The 23,109-nt window shown below is 43.3% G+C and overlaps 1 protein-coding gene across 1 annotated transcript; it reads right to left on the minus strand.

Moving 5' to 3' along the window:
* On the minus strand, window positions 1–23,104 carry LRRC8C (leucine rich repeat containing 8 VRAC subunit C). Its single transcript, XM_041483258.1, has 3 exons — window positions 22,973–23,104; window positions 8,534–8,675; window positions 1–6,088 (listed from the first exon to the last, which is right to left on the minus strand). The coding sequence occupies exons 2-3, from the start codon at window positions 8,669–8,671 to the stop codon at window positions 3,818–3,820; spliced, it is 2,409 nt and encodes an 802-aa protein (XP_041339192.1). The 5' UTR covers window positions 8,672–8,675; window positions 22,973–23,104; the 3' UTR covers window positions 1–3,817.
* Between the last annotated feature and the right edge of the window lie 5 nt (window positions 23,105–23,109).

Genomic DNA, 23,109 nt, shown 5'->3' on the forward strand with positions numbered 1-23,109 from the left:
TTATTACAAAAGAGCATTTTATTTCTGTTTTTTCTGGGTGTACTATATTGCAATGTAACACTATGCAGGTCTATTATGATATTACGATTCTTGCTACAGAATTAAGTTTGTCCATTTGGTCAAATTTCAAAGTTTTTTCTTGGCATTCCTGCAGGACTTGTCACCACTTAAGCACATGAATTACTGACGTGCCAGAAAAGTGATATAAGACTTGAAGCAGGCGTTTTCCAATCAGAATTTGCAAAAGTTGTTGGTCTGGCTGGATGCACGAGGTCAGCACAAATATCCATCCTAATTTTGACAAAGGGGGAGATGAACATCTCCAGATTTTGATCACAAAGTAGATTTGCTTGTCAGGCTTAATGTGCTATGAAGGTTGTCTTCTTACTTCTGATGCAATCTTTGTCATCTCTAATTCTGTTACCAAGGAAGATTTTTATTATTTTTCAGCAATAATGAAAAAATGCCTTGCTTAAATTCTGGAACTGTCGTACTTGTTAGGCACCTGATTAATATAAGTAGTTATAGAAACTCTTTGTATATATACAAACCGTGCTAAAGTATTGTCCACAAAATGTCCATCCACTTTAAGTCAAATACTATTGGTCACAGAAAAGTCTAGTATGAATCACATGTGAATATACATATGAGCAGTACATGATTCACTGAGTAAATATGGCACTTTTACATATTTTCCTGGATGTTATAGAGAATTAGGAAACAATCTTCCATCAGCTGACTCATTCCTAAGCTACTGTAATATGGGTTTGGAAAATACACCCCAGAATAGACAGTAAGAGGTTTAGAAAAGTCAACAGTGCAGCTACCTGAGTTTGTTTCATTACGAAATTAACAGTAATGTGATATTATATCATCCACTGTGAGCCTGAGGGTTGTCTACTCACAAAAACCAAGCTGCCCAACCCTGCTATACATAAAACAGCACAAGTTCTCCAAGCACGTGGCTTGGCAAGATGATGAACTGACCTAGCATCTCCAAAGGGACTTGCACTGCCTTCTTCTTGTATAGATCCTAGCTGCAGAGTCCTGTCCCCTTGTTACTCCCATCCTAGTGTCCATCCAATCCTTTAGAGCTGATCCAGCAGAAAATTAGTTCCCTTTTTAGACTGGCATAGTTTTCTGCTGGCTTAAAAGGTTGATTTATCCTGTGGAGTAACCAGACCAGCACCAGACCTGTAAAGGTACATGAGAAGCAGCTGGAACGTGTTGGCAGGAATAGGGAGCATGGGAGGAGGAGGAAGCTGCCCCTTTTTGGTGACAGTGAGCTGTCAGACTGAGGATGCTGCCTCAGCTCACCAAATCCTCGGAGAAGATACAGTTATTAGTGTGAAAGTGCTTAGACTGGTATAGTTTATTCCTAGCAAAGTGAATAAAGATATGCCAGCACAAGGCACTTTATACTCATGTAACTGTGTCCACATGAGGGGTTGCACTGGTATAAATATCATCAGTTACAAACAAACCCCCACATCCCCTAAGTGATGTATTTACAAAAATGGCATAGAACATGTCTCCAACCTTCAGTTATGAGGTGTGCATAACTTCCATTCAGAAACAAGACCACAAACTACACATGAAACAGTATTACACACAAAATAAATTAGGGGTTTAAAATGCTACATCTAGGAATATAAAGACTTTAAAAAAAAACTTTAAATGTAATCCCATATTTAAAATCTAAGTAAGAGAACTATACACCAATTACCTGGACATTTCAAACAGTTTACATTCATCAGGGACAACAGCACTTTGGTTTACATAATTAGGTTAATATGACCAATGAAATGTTTCTCTTCCTCACATAACATCAAAGTGAAATACATTTAGAATATATATACTGCCAAGCTGTTCCAGTAAGTGCATTCCACACAAAAGTTAAGGGTAGCTCTTACAATAGCTACATCAATTACAGGTCTTAAATAGAACTAAATCAAACCCCTTTAAAAAAGCTTGATTTGATTCCTTCATGCCTGACCCAGTTTTGATTAATCTGGATCTTCTCCAGAACACAGCCAAGCATAAAAAATAAGTCTGACCTGGTACTGTGGCAAGCTCACACACCAAACTGCACAGCACACCCTGGATTAATGAGGAAGTTCTCACTGTAGTTTGTCTCCCCACCTCTGTAAGTTATCTCTTAAACCAACTGTATGCTTTTGTACCAAGCTCAAGAACTCAGAGTAACTGTAGCTCAAGACACAATGGCAGTTAGAAAACATGTAAGAGCAACCAATCTGACAACTGTCAAATATTTTACATAAATTTGAACAAACAGCAATTCAACCTCTGCAATTTATGAACATCATTGCCTTCTAGAGAAATAAGGACTTATTCCTAGATTTCTTGTGAAACATTTATCAAGTGCCTGCATCTGACTCAAATATGTGTTGTTGGATACGATGAAGAGATCTCCTCCCAGCAAAATATTTTACTACTTTTGATTAGCTTAAATTAGCTTGTGAGCAGCACATCCCTTTAAAACCTGACTGAAAGAAATCAAATGGCTGCATTAAATAAACAGCTGAACATGGCTTCAGAGGATAAAGTTCCCAACCTGATGCACAATCATTGGAGATTATATAAAAAGCAAAATTCCAACTGTAGGATTTCCAATTTAATTACCCTCTGGGAGATGAAAACATAGCCTTCATCTCTGTCCTTGATGATGAGACTTGTGAGAAATTAATGTATTAATTTGATCTCATTTTTGCAAATCTGCAAATGTTTCTGTGCTGAGCTTGGTTTTATGCTACCCAGGCTAAATCAAGGAGCATATTAGAGGCTATTTCCCCATCAGAAGCTTTACAAACTAAGTATGATTGCACTTTTTCTGGATCCCATTCCTAGAAGGTGCCAAGCAATTTGGTGGGAAGTGGGCTGAGGGGCAGAGGGCACTTTCTCTCTTGCAGCACTGGTGTTTAAAGGAGAATGGGGTTTTTCAAGACAGCATTTCATCTTGCTGAGTTGACATTTCCAATACAGTGAGTTCACTGCACCCCTTCCACTCAAGTCAGGAGGAAATGGGCAGCCACATCCCCTTGCACTGTTAGGAAAACCTTTAATATGAGTCACTTTGGTCCTGATTCCACTGTGAACTGTGACCTTACTCTTCCTGCACCAGAGAGGAAATCACAGTGAGTGCCTCCTGCTCAGTGCACTGTGTGAATGGGCAGCCAGACTGAATGGCCAACAGGCCCTGAAGGAGTTCTGCATGCTCCCTCTCACCTGTTAAAATACATAAAGAACCTTTTCTACTTGCTTAGACCATCTGAGAAAACCCTGTTGTAAGTAAAAAGAGATTGTCAGCCTAGATTTGATCTTGTTAGATGTTGAACACCTTCTACTGCCACTGAAGAAAAGAGGAAACAAAGGCATTCAACACCTGCAGCACCACCTGTTGAAGACCATGTCCTAAGAGATTAACAATAACTGGGAAGACAATATAATTATCTATTACAAACTATGCAACCCAAAGCATACATCTTAAACACAGTTTCCCTGGTGGGATTAGGAAATGGAAAGAAAAACCAGCAGACAAAATCATTTACTTTTACCAGTAAAAATTAAGTTACAGATGCCCTTCTTCTCAGGGCAAAACAAACTAAAAATATCTTAAAACTGTGAAAAAATATGAGAAAATTTTATTTAAAAATATATGTACTCCTTACTCCAAATTTGTTTGTACAGAAAGGATTTGAAAAAGAAAAAAATAACGACAAATTAAATGCATATTCAGAGTATGCATTCTCTAGACGTTTTTGGTAGAAGTGTTATTTCTGTAAAACTGAGCAAGAGGTTATTCAGCTTTCATTTGCTCCCTGACATCAGAAGGCAAAGTTTCAAACAAGTTGTCCTCTACAGTGAAACCAGTCCTCTTCAGAGCTCTACACTCACCGAGCTCAGGTGGAAGGATTTCAAAGTGATTGCCTTTAATATCCAAGTAGGAGAGCAATGTCAAATTACCAATTTTAGGTGAAAGGACTGACAAGTTATTTTTCCCGATTTTCAGAGTCTTAAGTTTTTTGCAAAAGTACAGTTCATCTGGCACACTCTCCACTTTGTTGCAAGTAATGGAAAAGTACTGTAAACTCTGAAGAACTCCTATTTCAGGTGGGATAAAGCGAATGTCATTGTAAGACAAATCCAAGTATCTGATTTTGTTGCATAGGAATAGGTGGGACGGAAGAACCTCTATTTTGTTATGGCTGAAGGAAAGCCGCTCTAGACTCGTGAGCTTCTTTATATGCTCTGGGATGTAGGTTATACTGTTGTACCACAGCTTGAGAATTGTCAGCTTTCGCAGATGTTGAAAACTTACGATTTCTTCAATGGATTTGAGGTTGTTTTCCTTTAGATCTAATTCCTGAAGACTGAGAAGGCTGAAGACTGCATGAGGTATGCGCTCTAAATCACAATGAACCAATTCCAGCTGCGTCAAGTTGACCATTTTCTTCAGGTTGTTGAGCATCACTAACTTAGTGCCATCATTATGGATACACAATTTCTGCAGGTGACTCGAAACATCAACTGCAGATTGTGGGATTTTGGACAAATTACTTTTTATGTGAAGAACTTTTAGGCTTTTAAGCTCCCGAAAAGACTCCAGTGTAATGTTTTTAGAAATATCATGACTTAGGGAACCAATTAAATAGAGCTCTTCCAAATTTCTGAGGCCATACATCCAATGTGGAAGTTCTCTGATGTCATCAAACTTGACGCTCAAGATCTTGAGATTCTCTTTCAGAAAAGCCAAGGCGGCACTGTGGATCTTCACAGAGCACTGGTGCAATGAGAGCTCCTGGAGATTGTCCAACTGTGCAATGGTTGCTGGTATCATTACATTATTAATTATTTCAAGTTTTAAAGACTGCAGCTCAGTAATTTCAAACACCGTGTCTGGTAGTCCAGAAAGCATGAAAAGCTGTAGCTCCAAATGGCTGTGGGAGTTTGTCTGCAGCCTCTGTCGCAGTTTGTCTGCAGTCCACTCGTTGTTCAGGTTCAGCTGTTTCAGCTTATTTTCACTGACTTCAGACAGGAAGACAGCAAAGCGCTTGGAGTAGAGAGGATCGTACTGATCGATCATATGAAGCATAAAAGCAAAGTCATTCTTGACATCTGGGATGTCATCGATTCCCGTCTCCTGCCGAACATACTCAAAGGAATATTCTTTCAGTGAACGGTAGAATAGCCAGTACAGTGTGTAAAGGCATGTCAGGCCATAGATGCTGACGAAGCACAGGTAGCAGTAAGAGAGTTTAGAGAACAGATGTGCCATGGTGTGATTACAGCAAAAGTTCTTGTATCCTGTCATGTCTTCAATATCAACGTTACAGACTACTGTAAAATTAACTTCTGAGACAAGTGCTGTGTTGTAAGCAATAATAATAAGGAATTTAATTACCTTAAGTACAGTCTGGCGAACGTACATGACATAGAGTATATCACCCTCCTCAACATGCAGTCTAAATTTCTTCACCTTTTCAAACAGTGCTTTGGCCTGTTCACCTTCTTTTTTATCTAATGCCCCAGGTGTTCCCTTATCCACAACTAACTTCTCAGGGATTGATTTTAAAGACTGTGTCTTGACCAAAGTGCCTTCAGTGCTTGGCTGAGTAGTATTAGACTTGTTAATGTTGTTCTTCCTATTATCCTTCTCTTCAGAGTCTTCCCCTGACACTTCAGATAAAGCTCTTGTTGTCCAGGGAGAATCAAAACATTTCCCAAGTATTGAAATGAAGTGTTCAATTTTGGAGCTTGATCCAGGGAATTTGAACCAAAAATTACTACACAGCATGAAGACCAGTGTGTGTATAAGGACAAGGTAAGGGAAGTACTTGGCATACCAGTGCAGAGCCCGTTCATAGCACACCTGATTTATAAAGCTGTACTGCTGAAGGTCCAAGTCAGTCTTGAGTCCTTTCATTTCAACTGTAGCTGGAGGGGTGGATGGCTTCAGTGGTGGAAGGGGGGTGGTATCTGGTACTGTGTTAAACACATTTGAACTATTAGATTGGTTCTGGCAAGGCTGGACACGCTTTGGAAGGCATATTATCTTGTCTTGCATGACCTGGAACACACAAAAAGATATCTTTTGAACTGATGTTCAAACAATGGTGGCAGCAGCAATGGGTAGCTGTCCTTGGAGTACCTCCAGCTGCCAGGCATTCCTCCACACAGCCTGCTACTTGTCCCCACAGGCTGCACTATTATTATTCTCAACAAGACACTTGTTCTGTATGCCAAGAACTAGGCCACCCCTTTCTATCTACGGCTAGCTTTCCATAATTTGAATAAGAGGGCATTGACACAATCCAGAAAAAGGAGAAATGTGGGGAATGCTTCCAGAAAAGACCAGGGATCTCCTGCTCTGCTCTCCCCAGAGACAGACTGTTACTGCCAGGTATATTCACCCTGGCTACATGATGTTCAGAGATAGCTTAGGCTTGACAGCAGAACAACTGCATTCATGTGGCTATACTCCCACATTGTGATGTTTTATCACACCAAAAATGGCTGACAAAGGGCTAATGTGAGCCTATCTATGCAGGGACATTATTAATCTTCAGTCTTAAGACAGATAAGGACAGTCCTTTGATGGCATTTGTGTGTGCATGGACATAAATTTTATTTAGTTTCTCACACACAGACATAGAGTCCTCATAGAACCATAAAATGATCTGGGTTGGAAGGGACCTTGAAGATCATCCACTATTTCAGGGATGAGGCATCCATGATTTCTCTGGGAACTTCAGCCTGTTTCACTGCCTCAACATCCCCACAGTGAAGAATTTCTTCCTAATAGCTAATCTAAACCTACCCTCTTTCAGCTAAAAGCCCTTACTCCTTGTCCCATCACTATATGCCCGTGTCCAAAGTCCCTCTCTATGGTGGGCTTCTGTAGGATGGACTACACACCTGGGGGAAATAATCTAGCTCTGTTCTTGAGTCTGTCTATAAAAAAACCGAACAAGAAGTTTTCTTAATCCGGGATGGTCATCCATGTTGACAAACTGAGGTCAAAGTGCCTCTAGGTACCAATCACCTTTGGTTCAATTTGGGTAACAGTTCTGAGTTCAATGCAAGGCTCCCTACAGGTCTGAATTAAAATGCTAATCCATGTGATAAGCCAAGGAGCTCTCCTACTTGCCCTGAATGGCTAACTGCTATTAGCCCAAACTAAGAACATATGTGTAGTATAGACGTACTCTTTGATATCATGGTTGTTGAAAGCACTAAATATAAAGTATGCAACAAGAGCTACCAAAATGGGATGATCCTTGTTGATCAGGGAGATGCTAAGATAAGACCACACATGTTTTGAACAGTATCAGTGCCACAACTGTTGACACATCAAAAACTTCTGTAGTTAATCTATGTCTGTAAAGTGTCTGCTACTGTGATATACACCCTTAGTTACATCCTGGGTTTATGTATCCCACAATTAAGTTGGAATAAAAACAATTTGTCTATTATTTCAGTCTTTCCACACATTATTTTCCAGTGTGCTTTCTCCAATCAAGCAGGTAAACTTAAAACAGATAACAAATATAACAGATTTTTACTTTGTGTGGTTAAGCAAACATCTACTAATGCAAAATTTAGCTCTATATAAAGAGATTTTTAAACATGAATGTTGTATCAACTGAAAATACTTGAGAATGGAGAATACAGGCAAAACTATAGTGGATTTCATGTGAAATCTGAGACATAGTAAATCTAAATCCTAGGCTATGTAAGTGAGCAAATTCCTCTGAAATAAGAGCTCTGATTATGTATCCCTTAGCAAATTCCTCTGAAATAAGAGCTCTGATAATGTATCCCTTTAGCTTCATTTCAAGGTTGTGCCAAGAAATGTGAGATCCATGTTTGAACTTGTACTGTAACTTTATATTTTTGTGGAGTCATCCCAAACAGTATTTTTCATTTCTTTTCTGTTTTTGGCTCTTCAGCAAAATGTAACTAACAGTGACTGACGGTAATGTCAATTGTTTATGTGTAAGCATCCTCAGAGACATTTTGGAATGGAAGAGACGTAATATTAGCTGTGGGTCTTGTTAATAAAATCAGCACATTAATTTCAAATCTCTTACCATAATGACAGAAATAATATTAACATCTGCCAAATAAAGAAAAACAGGAATTACAAAATTCCATTCTTTAAACTTTCAAACAGCAAAATGGTAACAAAAAGACCAGAAGTTGATAATCTGTTTTGTTATGCCAAACTGAGGTGGAAACAGTGATGCAGACACCAGCCAAACCAACAGCTCTTATCTTATTTGGCACAGTTCCATTGACTCTAGTGCAAGTCTGCTGATTCACAGCTGCTAAAAGTCTGGGCTGTGTTATTTGATGTTGCTACTTAAACAGCTTTAATCCTGGGACCAGCACATTTTTGCTTTGTTCATGGTGAGCCCAAGAGATAAAACAAGATGGGACAGCATCCTTCCTCATTTGTGGTGTTCTTTCAGCAGCCCCAAGAGCACCAGCCGCTCCTGTCCCTCTGATTTACCTGTAAGGTGCAGCCGAACACTCCGATCATCAGCATGGCCACCGAGAGATAGTCCGTGAACACATCCCACCAGGGCTTCAGCACCCGGAACGCCGGCTGCTGCTCCGAGAACTGCCGGAACTCGGTCACAGGAATCATCCTCCTGCAAAACAGCGAGGCCAGCTCAGTCTCCTGCAGCTCAGACCCCTCACCTTGTGCCAGCAAGTGAAAAACCTCCTCTCTAAATGAACTCCCAAATGTGGCATGGAAGTTCCCAGCTACTGACACCCCACCCCAGAAGAGGGATGCTCCTGCTGTCCCTACACAGCTGATGCAAGGGAGGAAGGGAGAGCCTGCAATGCCATCTATGCAGGCAGGCAAATCCCTCTCTGTGTTGACTCCAGCCACGTCTGATAGGTCAGTACGGCCTTCTGCATCCTTGAAAGTCAGCCCACTCTGTAGATAGAGATGTTCAGCATCACACACATTAGCCTTGATCTCAAAGGTCTGGCTGAAATGCTTGTCCTGCATTCAAACTTCACACACATTTTTAGTTACTCATTTCCATTTTATTCATAGTGGTTTCAGGAAGGCTTTGGAATATTTTTGTGCGTACTCACTGCAGTTTTAAATCTACTATGTTTTGAATGCAAGTTCCTAAAGTGGTTTAGGTAACCAAAACTACAGCCAGGTCAAGGGCTTTATCTTCACCTCAGAAGTGTAGGCTTACATCATCATGTCCTCTGAAAAATCAGGTAACACATGAGCATGTACAGGCAAAGCAACTGATATTAAAGCCTACAGCATACTGTGTAACTAAATCCCTGAGATCAAACCGGGACTGAAACTCCTTAGTAAGTTACAGTGGAAAGATAAATTCAGATGGGAATGTAACAAAAATACTCCCAAGGGCAATTAACAAAATTTGTCCATTAACTAACATCATAAATGCTCATCACAATCAGTTCATATCACAGTAACACTGGAAGTCTATAATCCTGATTCAGCTGCACACTGGGACCCATTAATGTGGGTTTGGTGACATCCATTTCTGGGCAGGCTTAGTGATAAGCACACGCTTGCTGAGAGGCTGCTCAGGAACTTAGGGGATTCAGTTCATTCAGAGCCAGGGAACAGGAAGGGAATGATTCAAGCCCTAATGGCTGCAATTCATTGCAAGTGTACAGCCATCCTAAGGATTAAGAACTGACCCGCACTAACTGGCCATGCACATGTGGAAGGATGCTCACTTTGACACCTTCTCAGGGACTGCTCTGCCTCTGCCTGCCCATCTGATCCTCAGGAGGTACCACAGTCCCCAGAGGCATATAACATGAAGTCTGTAAATGAACTTGTGGTAGTAGCCAGGCTGGGGCTTTGCAGCTGAGTAGCATAACAAATTTTGTTTATTGCTCCCGTCTCCGCATGCAACCCTTCCATATTGCTTTAAGCACTACTTGGCCAGACAGGAGAATCCTCTCTCAGCCTCCTGTCCTTCTGAAGTCTGTCCCCAGGATGCAGGTGACAATGCCAGATGAAACCTGCACACACCTCTTGCACAACTGGCAATCCCCAGGAAGAAGGCAGGCTGTCCTCCATACCACTTTCAAATTAACAGACCACCAGTGAAAATGATGGCAATGCAAGTCTGACTTCACACAGCCAGGTCAGAGGCTTGGCAGCATCCTTGCCAACAGGCCTGAATTGCTGCAGTGCTGGAAGAGGAATGCAGCATTTGTTATCGAATGGCAGGCAGCCAGGAACTACAATTCTGCTTTTTGTATGCTTGTCTTGCAAATGTTAGCACACATATCAGGGAAGATATACCTCTACAGCAGAGAAAAGCTGGAGTGGCTGCTGGGACAAACCTTTGTTGCCTTTCACTCTTATTTTATAAATGGAAAAAGGAAAAAGTGGATCTCATCTATTAGAAGTGGCCCATGTAGCTTTAAGTACATGCCCAGCACTCTTTCAGCTAAACCTCTGCTGGCAGCTCCCAGTGGCACCTGAGCTGAAGAACATCATCCACAATCTGTCTTCCATTCTCACATGCATTTCACTACCATTGTTAAGAATTTCTCCTCTTTTTCATTTTCACATAAAATGCAGGTGACTGAGTAGCTGCTAGTAAGCTTCCTTTTTTTTCCTTTCAATCAAGCACTGAAAAACTTAGAAAATTCTCAAAGGAATCCACTAATACAAATGTTAGCTAAGCAGTTGCCATGCAACAGTCCTGCTCAAAGTTTTGTAACACATATACTACTGTTGGCTCAGGTTTTGAGGCCAGCTGGCTGACTGAGTGGAATGCCATCAGTATACCCAAGAATACCCATCAACAGATTGCTTTAAAATCACCACATTTTCTTCCCACCCCTGCAATAATGGCTTAGGAGCTCTTTTTCACATTCTGATTGCACAGCCTCTAGAAATCCTATTTGTAATGCTTTTTTTTCAAAATTATAAACAATTTGAGTGTCAGGTAAAGACAGAATTATGTTTCCTGCAGTGGAGATTCTTGACAAAACACCAGTGCTCACATGCACAGAAATGTGGGGAGACGCAGGAGTCGCTGGTTAGACGCCCAAGCAACAGTGGGTCTGAGCCATGGTGTTATCAAAGGTGGCAGCACTGAATCAGGGGCAGTGCCTGACAGCAGATGGGACTGGAAACTATCTTGCAAATTACTGCGCAGGGACAGCTTTCAGACCAAAAAATCCTTTGGCTGTTGTTTTTTATAGGTTTCACTATGTATTTTTAGGGGCTTTGTTTTATCATATATTTGCTTTATTTCTCCTAAGTGATGTGTGGGGAATTTAGATGAAGGCAGATAGGTTCTGATAGCACAAGCACATGCTGCCCCGATCCCTTGTTCCCTTCAGAGGCTGTTGTTTGCATAGCGTGACTCCTCATTAGCAGAGTGCACATTCTGTTACCCGATTAATGGGCCAAGCAGAGGCAGAGCTCACACAGAAAGCCCTCTGAGCCACCTCAGAAAACCCATCTCTGGGGGTGGAAACTTTGCTGTCCAGCACCAGACATCAAAACCTGTCTGCCACTAATGTTTTTCTATATTGCTAAAAAAAGAAAACAAACATTACTGAATGATGATAATAGTACTGCACATAAAATAACAGTAAAAAAACCAACAACATCTACTGACAGACGATATTTTTTAGCTTTGGGGAAAAAAGATATTTGCAGAAACTTTAAATGGCAATTGAATGTGACGAAGTAGGAAAACCATTTTCCAACACTCACTGGAGGAACCCAATGGCTTCTCCCCTTGCTGTATTAAGACTCAAAGAAAATGCTGGAAAGAACTGCAGAGCAGCCTATTCTAACCAGCACTGCTGACATCTGCATGCAGAAGAAAATGACACCAAGTCACTTTTCATTTGTCTCCCACTTCCCTCTAGCTTTTTTTCCCATTCTGCCTTCTCCAGGGATGGAAAGGACAACTATCAGCAGCAACTCAGACCTCAGAAAAGACACAGCAGGTCCCCCCGGCTCGGAGCAATACTGGAAAATCACTCCTGGCCATGTCCAAAGCCCAGCTCTTTCCCACTGCTACACCCAAAGGTGCACCACTGCCGGACTCCTTTATAATCGCACACAAACCAGGTCTACACAAGATAAAAGGATTTAATCAATCATCAATTTGAACAAATCAAGGTATGCTAAGAAATCACACAGCACACCATTTACCGTAGGACACCATCTCTGGGACAGCACACCAAGCACTGCAGTTTCTTATCTCTCCTTGTAACAAGGAGATAAAAGACAAGGAGTTCAACATTTCAGCTGGTTGAACGTTTCAGTCTAAGACTGCATTACTAATTTGCATTCACTCACATCCAACGTTATTTAATTGCACAGTACATTGTAGCTGAAATGTGGCATCTGACTTACAGTAACCTACTTTAGTAAATACTAGAGCTCTAAATATTGGAAATTCTTTTCAATTAAAACCAGAACGTGTTCTTTTTTTTCTCTTGCATTTTAAATAATCCTCAGACCCTAGAGAAAATAAAATGGTACATGAGTTAAATCATCTGCTATTCTACTACCAGAAGGAAATAAAAAAGGAACTTGGATTAAAAAACAGTTGTACTGGCTGTTAAGCAGTGTTGTAGAACAGAGCTGTGGGTTTGCCAGATTAAATTAAAAAAAAAATAATTAAAAAAAAAAGAAAAAAGTAACAAAAATCCCAAAAGAAACAAAAGAAAAAAAACTCCACAAGAACACTGGAGGGGAGAGAAATCAGTAGTGATTCTTATTTTAAAATTTCTAAGAAATGTAGAAAATTTGGTGAGAGAAAATGAGTATGCCATAATAAGATTAAATACTTGAATGCAGGTACAAGTGCAATACCTACTCTATCAGAAAACCCAACTACAGGAACCAGCTAATGCATAGGAGATTGGGGGCGAGACACAACAAATTAATGTGACCTAGAAGAGCTAAGGAGAATAAATAGATCCAAGTTAGAGACAAAAGTATTGGAACCAAATTAGACTTAATAAATCAACAGATTGAATCAAAGGCTGATTGTGAAGCGCTGCAGCGTGGAGCAAACCAGCCTCTCAGCAGTTGGTTTGTATCAGAGGGAATAAAGGAAAGCAGTGAGGACAGTTTGGAAGTAAGGATGGCTAAGGAGAAAGCCAAGGCACCGGGCAATCCACATGATGTCCGCGGCAGAATAAAAGGAAATCAATGCACGGAGCCGCTGCCCACGGGGAGCTCACGGGGCGCTCGGGCTCTGTGGGCCTGACTGCCACCAGCAGCCCAAGGGACCCCGGTGGCACGGCTCACTGTCACAGCACGGCCGCCAAGCCCTGGGGACAAGCCCTGGCCTTGGCTTAGTGCTCCACAGCACTAAGTGAGCTGCTCGGCACGGCTTCGTGTCCACCGAGGGGCCGTGCCCTGCCTTGCAGCAGCACACAAGGGACCCAGTCAGAGCCAGGACACACCGTGCCGGACGGGCAAACACATGGGACATGGAAGTGGCACGCCCCGTCATTAAGCTGCATTCACCTTGTGTCTTGAGAGACTCTTCAAAAGCAAAAACATTACTGTTCAGAAAACAGCCCCAGTGGGACAACCCTGAACAAAGCTGCCTTTGGCTTGCAGCACCTTCCAGGCCCCAGCCCCAAGCTCTTGCTAGGTGACAGTTGCTATTTTTAAGCAGGTTCTCACAGAGTCACTCCATTCATTTCATGGAGCGGTTTGGCAGCACCCTCAGGAGAAGTCAAGGGTCACGCTGCTGGGGAGAGCTGCACCACCAGTGACACCAGTATGTGGCACCAGTACGTGCCATTCCCACTGCCCCACCCAGGCTCTCAAGGCACAGCCTGTAGAGACACGGCAATTAAGAGCAGCACAGTGAGCAAAACAAAGGGAATAACTGGGAGGCTCTGCCTTTATCTCACCCAGGCAGGTCTGACAACGTGTTCCTCACTGAGGCAGAGCCCCAGCAGCTCCTGCCACCGCTCCCCATGACAAGCTGGCCCCCAGCCTGCCTGCACCGTGCTGTCAGAGCTGCCAGCTGCTCCGCACCCTTCCCTAGGCACTGCTCGGTGTCACCCTATGAGTGACAGACAGCAGCCACCCCACACCCTGGCTATGGCCTCCCTGCCCAGCAAAGCCCAAGAGCCTGGCTCTGTGCCCTGCTGACCCTCGTGTGACAGAGAATGGAGTCACTGCTGCTTCATGTGCTCAGGCAGGAGACCAGCACTTGCCAGAGCTGTGTTTGCCATGCTACAGGTGTTACTCACCAGAAGTCAAGCCCTTGGCTATTCTGTCCTTCCACTAGTGGTTACTCAATCACATCATGTGTTGAAGCAATCAGTGTCATCCATTGCTTGTTTTGGGAGAACAATCAAAGCTGTGCACCAGAACTGGGGCTCCTGGGTGTCAGACAGGCAACTATCATCCAGAAAGTGCTGGTTTGGCAAGGGCAGTGTATGAATTATACACCAGAGAGAAAAAGGAGAAGGAACATAGCTGGAGGAGAAAGAAATAGTGATATTGGCAGCTGGGAAGCACAAAAAGTTGGTGGGATTTCTTAAGCTGACTAGAAAAGATGTCAGCCAGCAGACATTTAACCTAATTTCCCTGACATCCCATCAATCCTCCTCAGATGCAGGATCAGCATCACCATGTCCCAAGAGTGGCCCAGAGTTCAATCAAGCCCCAGGTGGTATGGGAACAGCCCTGATCCCCACTAGGGAAGGAGATTTCTTCTTGGCATGAGGAGCCTTGGGCTAGAGGCTGCAGGACCACTGCAGCCCAGCTGAGTATAACACAAGGGTCAAAGCTCAGACGTCCTCAAGAGCCAATTCAGACTGGCGCTGCTTGGTCTTTCCCATCAGACATCTACTGAAAGGACAAAATGCTAGGCCAGTGCTGCTCTCCTGGCTGTTTTAAACACACTTCATATTAGGGTAAATTATGAGATGCCTTTTGGGAATAGCGCTGCAAGAAGGTCTCTGCGTTGGTTCCCATACATGATTTACTGCCTATCCATCTTCATTAAAGGAACAGAGCACAGCTCATATTTAACACAAAACAAACTTGTGACCTGGCAGCAGGGACTCAGCAGAGCCCAAGCGCTGTGGGTCACGTGTGCAGGGGCTGCACACCAGAGGGTTTTTACACAGGACAAGGCATTGCACACTCCAAACCCCACCATCCTTCACTGTAAACATTTGTTACTCTGCACAAATACCATAAAGCCACTTTTCAAGTGTTTAGTGCTGTTTGGCCTCAGCTGCCATGGACCAGGAGGTGAAGTTAAGCTGGAGTGCTTCTCAGCACAGGGCCTGAGACTGCACTAAGAAGCAGAATTTTGCATTCATATTTTACCTGCTTTGGAACTGCACACCGAGACAGTTAAATAAGCATGAGTAAGGGAATTCTGCAGTCAGGTTGATGGTGATGTATTCTCAAAGAGGATATTTAAACAAAATCACTGGTCTGTTCAGAGCCCCAGGGCTTAGGGCAACAGTCTCCTCTAGACAACTGACAGACATAGCCTGGCATGAAAATGGCTTGCTGCTACCATAAGTCATATATTCTGTCGAATAAAACTTTGCTAAATTTGTATTTTTAGGTGGGATTGGGTGTCCAAAACAGCCATAAGGAAAAACCTGTGTAATTTAACACAATATTTGAAAAAAGATCTAGCCAGCAATTGTTCAAACCATTCTAGAAACAAACTTAGGAAAACAAATTGGATGTGAACCCTACAAAAATTGTGATATTTTTATTTAATACTTTTCAGATCACCCATGCCCCAAAATTTGACCTGCTTATTGGGAACAGTTTTACTGCAGTGTGAACAGATGCCTACAGCTGGCTCATTTATAAACCTTTGGAAACCGTGGATTTGTGTACTTTGATGTTAGCAGATGAACACTTCAGTTTTAAGCATGTGCCCAGAAACCCCTCACAGCTCCTGGCACTGCCTGTGCTGGCACCATGGATGACAGATCATGGACCTGCTTCATTTCATCACCTAACCAGGAGAGGACTAAAAGTAGATGCAGGGACAAGACACCAAGCCAGGGAAACTAAGATTAGAGTAAGGGGGAAATATGATGATAAGGACTGAAATTAGTAACTCCTAATTCCCAAGAGGTTTATGTTCCATTCTTATCTGTGTATTCTCACACACATTGTACATGCAGTGAAATAATGTCTGAACGACCCTGACATTCGGTTTTGGTAATTATTTTGCTTCATGTTTGCACTGACCAAAATAGCCAGCATTTTGGTAAGTGTAGGTGCTTGGTCAGTTCCCCTGTAACATACAATAAAACCTCTACTACTGACTTCTTGTATTTGCAGCATTTCAGGAGACCAGTTTCCTTGCTAGGTTTTATTGCCATTGGTGTTTCCTGTAATATAAAATTAAATTTAAAAAATAATTTTAAAAAGGCATAAACCTTTTGGCTGGAAAAACTACTTTGAACGCTGGCTTGTGTTGCCACTGTTTGAAACATGATGGCTCCCTTTTTGTTCCGCTGACTGCAACGCAGATTGTCATAGGAAGAAATACCATCACTCTGAAGTAAAAAGTACAAACAAATGATGCAGTTTCTTAAACATAAATCCCATGTAAAGGAACTGGAAAGACATTAAAAACAAACCATTTGCATCCAAACAGTTATTTTTAACAGTCCATGAGTTTACTGTATTTTCAAACAAATTCATGTCCTTGTGGCTGAAGCTGGTGAGGAAATGTGACCTGGAGGAACAACAGAGAGTGAGTCAGGAGTTCCCACTGGGACACAGACATGTACAGCCTGTGCATGCCACATCAACCCCCCATGCCACCACTTCTCTAGCTGCAAAACAGAAAGGTATCCACTGTCTTTAGTACCTTTGGTGGGAAATATGAATGAATAGTACTACAAAATCATAACATAGCTTTTTTCCAGTTTTCTGCAATGCCTCAATCCAAATTGATAGCATGTCAGAACTCCCCTAAAAAGCCACTGAAGCGAATTTGATTTCTTACTACATGTTACTATTACACATTATACACTACCAAAATTAAAGGTTACAGTTGGTATTAGTTTATCAATCTGGAGAACAGACAAAATACAATTAGCTCACAGAAGACATTATTCCAGTACCCATAGTTTGGCAGTTCTACAAAACATGTGTGTCCCTCTGTGTGACAGCTGTTCAGAGTAGGGAAGGGGTGTCATTTTCAGATGCACTGACTGGGACAGCTAGGCTGTGCCACCTGAACTGCAGCAAGGTCCCAACCAACAGCTGGAAAGCTGTATTCCATTATGTCAGCTGCCAGAACCAAGCTTCCCCAGAGCTGCAGCTCCGCAGGACCACAACCGTGGGCAAGACGCCAACAGGGGATTTAGCAGTGGACAGAACTGGAAAGGGTGTAACTTCCAGAAACATGCTGAATACCTAGTCCACTCCTTTCCCTCCAAGTTCCTGAGGCCCCTGCTGCAAGCACCCAGTCAGGTTTCAGCTGCCCACCTGCCTCACAGCCAGGAGGGCGCGTGGGGGGCATTCAGAGGCAGCAGCGAATGCCCCTGCTCTGCTCTTGGTACCATCTGCTGTGGCAGTGGAAGCTCAAAGACCTGAACCCAGAACTCAGAGGAGACATAAGGGTTGTAAAGAGAAGACATAAAGGACATAAAGAGGAAGCAACTTTAATAAACTACATTTCAAAATATATGTTGCAATTTCCACCTACATATACAGTAAGTGCTGCTTTGGCAATGAATCCCAGACAATAACCTTGTTGTTAGTTCCAAGTGAGTCATAGCACTTTTTCATGTATTACACACCAAAAAGACTTCCTATTGTCAGCAGCTCTTTGACTAAAGACAAAAAAATGTTCAGTGCAAGATTCTGCCAGATAAAGTCTCAGTGAAATCATTAGGAGTTCTTTCCATACCAAGCAGTGGTCTGTGTGGAGCCTTGGCTTTGCTGAGCTATTTCTCCAAATCCAAAGAGAAGTACACTCCACGCATTTCCATGTCAAAGACTACTTCAAAGGCAATACTTACCATTTTTCAGCTCTGGGAGTAACATTCTTTGTTTATCAGGGCTATCACTCAAGATGCCTGCCCTCTTTCCAGAGCTGCAAAATGGTTTTAATGTGAGTAAAAGCCTTTAACTACAAACCAAAACACCAAGCAAGTGACAATCCAGTAAGTGATATTTTAGTACTCCTGAAATAATCTAAACAATTGAGAAAATAAAATCACATCAAGTTTGAATCAAAGTTATACTATGTTTTCCACAAACACTATCTAACATACTCAGATAATGAAGACAGAAACAATGCTGTTATAATGTCTCAGAACAGACAATATTACACAAATCAGTGCCATTCATCATCATAGAAATAGGTGCCTGAGGCTAATACAAGTGCTCATATTTAAAAATGTTCAGCTGATATAATTAAAAATTAATTCCTAATTGGGATAGGAAGCACAAAAGGTCCATTCTAGTCTTAAGCAGCTCAATCATCTGACAAGTTAGTTAAAAACATTTAACTGTTTTGGCTCAGTGACTGAGCCAAAAACATTAAAGAATTTCTGTTTTCATGATTTGGGAGACATTTTCATATAAATCATCTTTTTTGCTCCTACTTACATGCAACACAAAATAACTTTCTAAAACTTCACAATAGTCTCATAAAACATGGATCCCAAAACACCTTGATAAACATACAGGTATTCTCAGCCTGAAGCAGTTGGTAGATTTTCTTCCCCCAAATCATCCTTTGTTACAAAAATCCCTGACAGTAAATGCATGGTCTCATCCATACCCCTGAAAGAATAAGAAAGACTAAAATAGATAAATTAAAGCACATAAATTGCATGTGATCTACACACACTCAAAGAGATACGCAGATACACTAGTAACTACAGAATCAGAATTGGTATTCACATAGGATGGCTTTTAAAGATCAGGAACTGGAAAACCAACTACCTTCTCTACTGGACCTTCTCAGGACAGTGTCCATCCATAGACCACCAAAGAGGGATTAGCTGTAACCTCATTCCACCAAAAAGTCTGTTGCTGCATAAAACATAAAAAAAATGCAGTTTCTATCAAGCATAAACTGTAAGATAAAAGCAGTTGCTGGGGGGGATTCTGACAACACTATAGCAGGTGTGCAAGTATTTGAAATTATGTCATCATGGTTAAATGACTGCAAAGAGAAAATACTCTTTTTAGTCACTTTACACTCAAAAAGGGGCTTTTCCAAGAATACTGGTGAAAACTACCTACCCCTGAGACAGCTCATCAAACATTCACATCAACTGGCAAATGTGATCTATAATGGTCCTTGCTCAGAGCAGCAAACCCTCTGACAGCAACCTGCAGTTCTCAGCTGTTGCATTCTGCTGCAAACTGCACGTGTGTCAGGATCTTACACTGCTGCACGCGCAGGGCAGGGCTGGACCTGTGCTCTGCTTCACCATATGCTCCAGAGCAAGCAATTAGTCCACACTCCCACCTTCCTTTCAGTGATAAGTAAATAAAATTGGAAATGTTCTCAGCATGTTGGCAGTCTTATTGCTGGGTTGTTGAATTCAGGAATTTGGGTCATTTAATCAATAAAAAGTCACTATGTACTATTGCCACTGAAGGGAGATGTGAGCTAGCATCTCCATTTTCAGCAGATGGCAGGTCAACCCAGGATTAGAAGTTGGTATAAAAGGCTGTATTCTGCTCACATGGAAGTCAATGGAAAAGTTAAAGTTTGCTTTGACAGAGAGAAATGGATTTTTAATACTATGGTACAGAACCAAATGTTTTTACATGTTCTGGTTCAAATTCAGTGGAACTTTATACACTCGTCTTAACAGTGGCATTAGCAACTTGCCCTGGAGAACGGTGCCATGCTGTGCTGCAGGGGAGGCCTTCGTTTTACTTTAAAACCAAGAAAACACATGCACTGCAAGGCAGGATTCTCCCAAACAAGTGGGAAATGTGCAAAAAACATGCGTGGCATTATCCTACCTTTTAAAAATCTGACCAGATCAAACACCAGATTGTAAATCAGTCCTTCAAGGGAGAAGGAGACTGTACAGAAACTCTATACTGGAAAAATTCTGAATAAACCCTCATCCTGGTCCAAACCTATGACTCTCTGAATGACACAGTTGTAAAGTTTATGCTGTGTTTGATTAACTGCATGTGCCAGGCACTAAAATGTAAGATGAATACAGTGACAGAAAGTTCATCTAGGGTCTGACAGGTTGAAGGACAGCTCTAACACACTTTGCCTGCCTGGGGATGGGAAAGCAGAAGGGCCTGCCCTGTGTTATGAATGAAAGCAATGGAACAAATGACACAATCACACCTGGCCAAGAGGCTGAATCAAACCTAGTATCTTCCTAACCAGAAAGAGGTCCTAGAAACACAAACCCAACAAAAGTCACTGCACTGTAGCTTAAATCTGCAACAGAGCTTTGTTGCACAAAATCCATGGGTGAACAGCTCAAGGATGAAGAAGAGAGTAGAGTTTCCATTACATCGAGCATGTGAAATCCAACACTTGTTAACAGTCCTTTGACAAATCATTTTGGAAGGAGAATGGCTTCTTTGACTTATTAAGAAAGGGTTTAAAGTATTTAGAAGGTTTGTTTTTCCTGAGGTCAAGTGTTTCATTTTCAGTGTGTTCTTTATTATATAGCCAGCCCTCCCCTGCCCTTCACAACTCTGACAATGGGGACAGCATCTTTCTACCAGGTTTCCTTAAAGAGGAAAAAACTATAAAATTAACCTCTAGCTCCTGTTATTGTGAATTGTTTGGATGGTAATAGAGTTGTTTTTTTTTTTTACTTCCCACAGCTCTCAAAAAGCCTGGGGCTGGGAAGTGCCTTTCTGGCGGTGAATATGGCCCACTTCAAGCAGCTGGGAGTGAGGTCAATGGACAATCAGGGGAACTGCTCCTCCCAGCACTCTGACCCAGTCCATTATTCTGGGTGTCACTGCGCTGTCCCCCTGGCACTGAGGCCACCTGAGCATTGTTCAAGGCTCCGGCCGGCCCAGCCCGGATGCTGTCCCCCTCCCCGGTCAGGGCTCCTTGTTGTGCGCCTCAAAAGCCAGATACCGAGGTGGGATGAGGCTGCCTCAGGAAATCAACTTCAACCGCTACAGGAACTGACTGCAAGATAGCTCAAAGCACTGAGTGAGCACTTGTAAGGAGAATTTAGCAGTCTCTGATTTCATTTTTCACTGAAATCCACCACTAGCCTTTTCCAATACTGGGAATACCAAGCAAATAGATTTTTAGCCTTTCCATCAGAAAGCTTATTTCTAAAACTGCTTACATGAGTAAATAATAACAAACAAAACACACAGAATGTTATACTATGGCAAAGCCTTTAGCAGGGCCTGTCAGCATTCAGACTGGAAGAAAACAGCAGCACGGATGCCACAAATTTAGCAAACTCAGAAAGTAACTGGAAAAGGAAATGATTCAGAAACCACAGGTGCTCAGCACCAGGCTGCTGTGCCTTGCTGGCAGCCCTGGGACACAGGCACTTGTGAGACAGCAGGAATACAAGGCCAGGTTAAAATTAGGGATCATCTCAGAACTGTGCTCGGCCCAGCTCTCCAGGCTGATCTGCACAACAGGAGCAAACAGGTTTTTCCAGAAGAAGACTGAGCCCAGGGGAGTGCTACCCTCTTGACTGCTTTCATCATACCAAAAAGAAAAGTAAAAGCAGGTCTAATACACCCGGAGGGCAGGAGCGGGGGCGTGACGGGTAGGGAGAAGGCAAGATGTAGAATTGGTTAAACTGGAAAAGGAGATTTTTAAATCATTATTTATTTCCAATGTTGTCACGTTTTTCTCCACTACGCTGCAAAGCACTTTTCTGCCTGTACAATCTTCTAGAGCATCATTCAAACCAACAGTGCTTTATGGGAGTGAACTTTACATGGTTGTCTTCAAACAGTGGTGCTAATAATACTGAATCTCTCGTCACAGGAAGTACTAACTCCAAAAGTAAAAAAAAAAAACAAAACAAAACAAATTATTAAAAAGCCAAACCATAACTGACATACTTATCTGAGCAATAAAAGTCCTTACTTTTACACACTTCAACCCTCATGAAATTCTGGTAGGATACATTCAGTGGTCTTTCATAAGCGTCTCATTTTGCTTGGTCAACTCTTTCTAATGAACTGGACTAACTGCACTTGGTGAATAATCGGCAGACCTGCCCATCATCCTGCGACAAGGCAGAGCTGGTTTTAAACCGATATAAAATCGGGTTGTTTTTTTTTTTTTAAATCTCTTCAAAAACCGAGATGCCGACGCCGGAGCAGCCCCGGGGAAGGCACTGCCGGGCGCGGTGGCAGCGCGGCTGGACCGCCGCCTCCCAGTCCTGCTCGCATCCTCCCCGTAATGCGGGCTGGTCTGGGGCTTACTACCGGGGAAAATAAGGCCATGGGCTTTCCCCAAGCCCTTTTCCCCAAAGGCTTTCCCAAGAGGCCCGTCTCCACGGCGACTGTTTCCCACCATTGCCCCCTCGGCGGCCCCGCTCCCGGGAAGCCCCGCTTGGCTCCGGGCCGCCGCCGTGCCGGGAACCCCCGGGGCTGCCCCGCCCGGCAGGGGATGCGGTGCGATGGACGGGGCGTGGGGGCTGCCGCGGCGGCTTCGCGGCGCTCCTCCGCGGGAGAGGGGCCGGCGACGATCCCAGATAAAGTTTGGCTCCTCCGGCACTGCCCAGGCTGGGAAGCGGCACCTCGGGTGCCGCCGGCGGGCAAAGGGGAGCCCCGGCGGCCGCGGGCCGGGCCGGGCCCCGTCTCTTCTCCCCGCGGGCGCGCAGCGCCGGGCCCAGCGGGGCGGCTCCGTTCCCGCGCGGCCCCCGGGGCCCCCTCCCCGTGGCGATGCCCCGTCCCCGGCGCGGGCAGCGGAGCGCCCCAGGAGAGGCAGCCAGGCGCGGCAGCGCTTACCTGGTGCTCGGCCGGGCGTGCGGCTCGGGGTCACGGGCGGCAGCGGCCGGGCGGCACCGCGAACATCCCGCGGCGCGGTGCGGGGCTCAGTGCGGCGGGCAGGGCCGGGCCGGGAGGCCGCCCGCAGCCGCGCTCCG

The sequence above is a fragment of the Pyrgilauda ruficollis genome, unplaced genomic scaffold (genome assembly GCF_017590135.1).
Source record: "Pyrgilauda ruficollis isolate IOZ18807 unplaced genomic scaffold, ASM1759013v1 scaffold6, whole genome shotgun sequence".
Classification (NCBI taxonomy): domain Eukaryota; kingdom Metazoa; phylum Chordata; class Aves; order Passeriformes; family Passeridae; genus Pyrgilauda; species Pyrgilauda ruficollis.